The sequence below is a fragment of the Sesamum indicum genome, linkage group LG13, assembly GCF_026168435.1.
Source record: "Sesamum indicum cultivar Baizhima isolate 11 linkage group LG13, ASM2616843v1, whole genome shotgun sequence".
Taxonomy (NCBI): domain Eukaryota; kingdom Viridiplantae; phylum Streptophyta; class Magnoliopsida; order Lamiales; family Pedaliaceae; genus Sesamum; species Sesamum indicum.
In genome coordinates, this window is record NC_142669.1 from 18336703 (window position 1) to 18342957 (window position 6255).

Below are 6255 nucleotides of genomic sequence, written 5' to 3' on the forward strand. Positions count from 1 at the left end.
AACTATAATTTTTACTATCCATATATTCATACGACCTTCGCTACCCTCTTCTTACAATGTAATGTTAGTCATGTAATTTATGGGAGGTGATATTTTTTTATCATACACGATTAATTTTAGTAATTTAGTTCTATAATTTTAAAATTTTGATAATTTTCATACTTTTTCAGCCAAATTGCTCGAAAAAATGCATGTAACTTGTACATGACCTATTAAATTGTAATTTTAGTCGGCATATTTAGTCCCGTAACTTAAGAGAGTTGATATTTTTCTTATCTTGTACGCATTAATTTACATGATCAAAATTATAATTTAATTAGATTTGCGCAAGTAACGTGCAATTTTCTAGTCAAATTAGTCAAAAATGACTAAAATTGCTAAAATTATAAAGTTACAAAATTAAATTATAAAAATCAAATAAAAAATGCCATTCTTCCTCGATTACAAGAATAAAATTATAATTTTTTCAATCACATTTTAAAAATTCGAGGCAGATCTCTTTCATTTGGAATGGCTATCACCTAAAATCAGTTTAAAAATATTTCTGAACAAGAATTAGTATTTTGAAATAATTACTTGAGAATGTCATATCCAACGTCGTCGACATCCAATTTGATATTCAAACTAATGTAATAATATTGTGACATATATATATTTTATGTTGACATGAAATCTGCAGTGGTTGGATAAAAAGGTTAAAGGTTGGGTCGGAAATTTTGGTCAAGCTTTTTACCAGGAAACCACGATAATAATTAATATATATATATATATATATATATATATATATAATTTCGGAAGTAGGTTATTGGAAATCAACATAAACAATAATATAAAAATAATAATTGAACACTATTATAAAAGAAGAACTATATGATTTAAAGGGTGCATTTGTAAGTTTTTAAAAATATTTTATGAAATTTATGATTTAATTATAAGATCTTGTTAATTACGAATTTAACGACAGAGGAAAATCTTGGTGTAATTTGTCTGTATTGTGATGGACACTAGAAAAAATATTAATTATAAAATTAATTTATATTAATAATACGGTAAGTATAATTCACGCATCATTATATGATATATATGGTATACATTAGATTCAATCTAACCCAATTAAAATTAAAATATTTTTCTGCATTTAGGGAAAATTTATATATAGACCGACGTGAAAATACTAAAAAATTTAAATTATGTTGTATGACCATTTTGTGGATTTTTGTAATTATGTACTTACACTAAAAAAAGATATGGGTTATTTTTTATATACAGTAAACCACTATAGTTTAAAATTTATGAAAAATTAATACGATCTATTAGAATTAAATAAAATCACAATGGTTTGTCAACATTTGTGATTTTACCTATTGTGAAAATATTAGTCATAATTTATATCTTATTATTAAGAGAGAGCACCTATTTGATGTCTCTCCCTTTTTTGGTCTGTTTTTTTATATTTAATTTACTTTTTTATTCATCTTATAACTCCCATTTCCTCCATTATCTTTTGATATTTACTTATTTATGTTTATTTTCATGCATCTTTTATTGACACTATTTGTTGGGTGAAAATCTAGCCCAAAAAATAAACATTAATCAACTATTACAACGAATCATTGGTTACGAAAGCCCCTTAATATTACGAACCAATATTATAGCAAATATCAACAAATATTTACAAATTTCGACGAACAACAAAAATAGATAAAACGGGAACAAAAAAGGTGGTTGGCTCAAGGAGCCAAATCTAGAGAAGGAAGCCCACAACCACTAAGGCTGGCAACCACACATGGGTTGCTAAAACCCAAAACACGCCACCAAGGCCAGTCCACAAAGGACAATAAAAAACACTTAGAACAACACCCAAATGAACCACTAAAGCTTAGTCACAGAAACTCATCAGGTTTTCATTAAGAAAATGCTCATAGAAAACCTTTTTCTCGTTCAGTTCTGTTCCACCTGTGAGTTTTATTCTTGTCAGGAGCCGTGAAAGGGTTTTATAGAGAGGCCATTGATGATAGAAAGAGAAAAGAACATCGGAGGAAGAAATCGAAAGAGAGAGAGAGAGAGAGAGAGAGAGAGAGAGAGAGAGATCTGAGAAAGAGACGAGGAGACAGATGAAAAATAGGGTTAGGGTTTCATCTGCAAAAGAGGGAGGGAAAATAAATGCAATAGAGAGCCGGGTAGGAGGAATTGGCCTGAGCCAAAAAAATGGGCAAAGGCACCAAGAAATTGGACAGCCATCCAGGTGTCTGGTTTTTGGTGGTGTGGGTGAGGCCTTCCCAATTGAGTCATGGGCTATATTTTTCCAACATTTTCTTATTATAAACTTAATATTAACTTATATTTTCTGAATATTTTATTAAATAATAAATATTTTTAAAGTATTATGTTTTAAATAGTATTGTAAAATTTGCACATACATAGTATGTGCCCCAAATACTAGTTGTAAATAACATTTTACCATTGTTTGTAGAAACAACAGCTAATCGTCCTTGTGCAACTATGGCCAATTAGTATTCGTCATAACTTTTACTTTTAACCATAATAATTAACCATCACAAACAATATTTTAATTTACAGTTTTCAGTGAGAAATTTGTAATTTTAATTTTGTATAGATTTTAGTAAAAAAATTAAAATATATTGGAATTAGTTCAAAATATTATATTTTATATAAAATTATAGTGTCAAATCAATATATTTTAATCAAAATATATATAATAAACAAACATGTTTGCACTTGATTGAAAATTGAAACTTGAAAATGCAAACATAAACAAACAGCCTGGGCATAAGGATTTTCAATAAATAGAGATCAGTATATTTATATATGTATATTAAAGATAAATAATAATCTTTATTAATAAGACATAATTATATCATAATTTTCCTGCAAAAGAGAGATCAAATATATAAAATAAGAAATGTGAAATAACAAATAGCTAAAGACTAATAATCCCAATAGATATTCAAAGTGCGTATAGATTATCAATACATTTATTGACAATATTGTTAATTTTTGTTTTCTATTCAGAAAAAAAAAAAAAAAAAAAAGAAAGAAAGATAAAAGAGAAGATCATGACAACAAAAACTCACAGAAAACGAAGGCAAAAGTGCTTGTAGCTACAGATGACATACGTATATGTGTGTGTATGTATATAATTACACAGTACTAAGCAATCTCATGGAAAATAGGATCATCCAGAAGATCAGACCACATTTGAGCACCGCCGTAGCTGGACGTGCTGCAAGCATCCACCGTGTTAGTAATGGAATTCTCAGTCACCGGCGCCGCCGCAGATGGTGGCGACGGAGACAGATTCTGCCTGATCAGCCACGGGGAAGAAGACCCCGGCGAGTTCTCCACTGCACAAAAATCAGAACCCTGACCCACGCCGCCGCCGCACTTGCTCAAGGAACTCTGATCATTAATAACGCTGCATGGGGCTTGTAAATCAGGTAAATGGGAGAAAGGCGCCACCGGGTCCTGGAGAAAACTGGCAGCCAGAGCCGGCGGCGCCACCGGGGTTTCCAGGTGGCTGAAAAGATTGAAAGCAGACATATCTGCAGGAACAGTAGTAGCAGCGGTGGGGAATGGCGCCGGGGGCTGGTGGTGGAGGAGGGTCTGGAGGTACTGGTTGAGGCGAGCGATGTGGAGAGCTTCGGCAGCTTGGAGGCGCATGGCTTGTTCTTCCGGCCATGAAGGGTTGTCGATGAGGTTAGCGAGGGCGATGAGGTGAGGGAGAGTGGAGAAGATGTCGGTTCGTGGGCGGTGGGTCATGGGGTCGAACCCCATCTGGATCAGCTTCTTCTTCAGATGTGTGTTCCAGAAATTCTTTATCTCATTGTCTGTTCTCCCCGGCAGGTGAGTTGCTATTGCAGACCACCTTTCAAAACCCAAAACAAAATAAATAAAATGTAAATAATATATAAAGTTGCAATTTATTTGAATTAAGTGCAAATAAAATGTAATTTTTCGATCAAACTGACCATAAAAGAATTAAAATATTTAAAATTTTAAAATTACAAAACTAAATTGCAAAAAATAATTCGTGCACGACCAAAAAAATCACCCTCCACAAATTCTAGATTAGAATTATAATTTAATTGGATTATATATAAGTCACATACAATTTTTTGGTCAAATTGATCAGAAAATGATGAAAATTGCCAAAAAATTATAAAAATCGATTCACACAGGATAAAAAATACAACCTCCCATGCACGACAATAATTTCCAAATTGGTAATATATAGCCATAGTTTTAACTAAATGTAATTCATATATAAATTTTGAGATTATAGAGGAAAATTAATATAAGAGAGTGGACCACCTAATCCAGCCCCTACTAGCCAATTACTTTTTTTAGATATAATTAAAATTAAATGTAAATCATAATGGCGTATATATATATATATATATATTATAAAAACATAATTAAAATTAATTTATATATTTTGATGAGAGGGAAAATATTGATATAAAAACAAGAATAAATTTGAACATGGGAATTAACGAAAGTAGGAATGAATTACTTGTTGCCAAGAATGGCATGGAGATTGAGAATGGTTTGCTCTTCTTCTTGAGAGAACTTTCCTCTCTTGATATCTGGTCTTAAATAGTTAGTCCATCGCAGCCTGCAGCTCTTCCCGCACCTGTTTAACCCTTCATCAACAGTACATAATATAGCCAACCATCATCATTAATTACCTCAAAATAATTAAGGTAATTGTACTGCTAATTAATCTATATATATATACATATGTGTGTGTGTACCAGCAAGTTTGGGGAGAGCTCTCCAGCTTCCATGTCCGTGTTTCTGTATGTATTTGATGAGCTTGTCATCTTCTTCAGGAGTCCATGGCCCTTTCTTCAACCCACTCTCATCACAGCATGGTGATCTTCCCATTCTTTGCACCTTCTCTCTCTCTATATCTATATCTTGTTCTTGTAAGATTTGATGTTGTCAGAATCTGGTTATGACATATGTAATACGGGCAGCTGCCTTTTGCCTTTGCCTCCCTCCACTCCAACCAAAGAAGTGGGAAGCTGAGGGGGTATATATATAACTCAATAACTCTTTCCTCTTACCCTCATTTGTCCTCTTCTTGTATGCCTCCACCTTTCATATCCCTCCTTCCTCTTCAAATTACAATTATGCCCTTCCACTTCTATTTAATTACGTGAAAAAAACCACGTGCTGGTAATTGTGACTGCTTGTGACTAATTATGCCCGTTTCGTCCTTTTTTTTAGCAAGTAGAAAAAATAATTAAAATAAATTTAATAAGAGAAAAAAGATGCAAGTATTTAAATGAGAGAAAATTATAATAAAAAATGATGGTGTAGTGAGAATTTAATTATAAAATTGATAGACCAATATACATACTCTTTATTTTTCGGATGTTTCAATTTTAAATTTTTTATTTTTTTCCATTATTTATTGTAAATTTGTAAATACTCTCCGTTGATTTTATTTTAATTTAAAATTATAGTTTTTTTTTTAAAGTACAGCACTTTTTCATATACAAATTCTCGCAGACACTCTCTTTTTTAATCACCCACAAAATAAATAGGAACATAAACTGATGGGATGAGGGGCAATTAGGGGAATTCATGTGCTTTCAATATCAACAATCATCAATGGAAGATAGGAAATGCATAAAAAAGGTGAAGAAAGTCAACATCAGGAACAGGTGGCGGCTGCCATCTGGTCAGAGCAACACACACAATGCACGCAATGCCGGCCCCACCCTTTCGTCATTCTTTCTTTTTTATATTTATTTATTTATTTTTATATATAACTGCATGGCAAAAATTTCATTAATTTTATTTTATTTATATATGTACATATACGGTGACGTACAATTCAAATTAAGTGATGGATAGAGTGTGCGACTGTACAATTAGATTTTCGTTATTGAGTACTACGTAACCAATATTTGATCGTTGTGGTTATAATTTTTTTTTATTTTAATTAGATTTAATCAAATTAAATGAATTATATAATAATATTTATCACGTAATTAATTATTTTTTTAAATAGTACATCAATCACACTTTATATATAGTCAAACTCGACCCAAATTAGAATTTCCCACATGATCACTAGTCTAGAGGCATGTAGTTTGAATTTTTAATGAATTAATTTCTTGTTTATTGCATTACTAGTAGGGAAATAAAATGTAAAAAATCTGTATGGATCAAATACAACATTTTCGCTAAATCTAATAATTTTTTGATGAATCTATAAAGATA

General features: G+C 31.4%; 1 protein-coding gene across 1 annotated transcript; it reads right to left on the reverse strand.

The window, feature by feature from the left end:
* Window positions 1-2972: 2972 nt before the first annotated feature.
* LOC105176454 (transcription factor MYB53) lies at window positions 2973-5042 on the reverse strand. Its single transcript, XM_088877157.1, has 3 exons — window positions 4776-5042; window positions 4535-4664; window positions 2973-3886 (listed from the first exon to the last, which is right to left on the reverse strand). Exons 1-3 carry the CDS (start codon window positions 4906-4908, stop codon window positions 3172-3174), a joined length of 978 nt encoding a protein of 325 aa, XP_088733283.1. The 5' UTR covers window positions 4909-5042; the 3' UTR covers window positions 2973-3171.
* Window positions 5043-6255: the final 1213 nt, after the last annotated feature.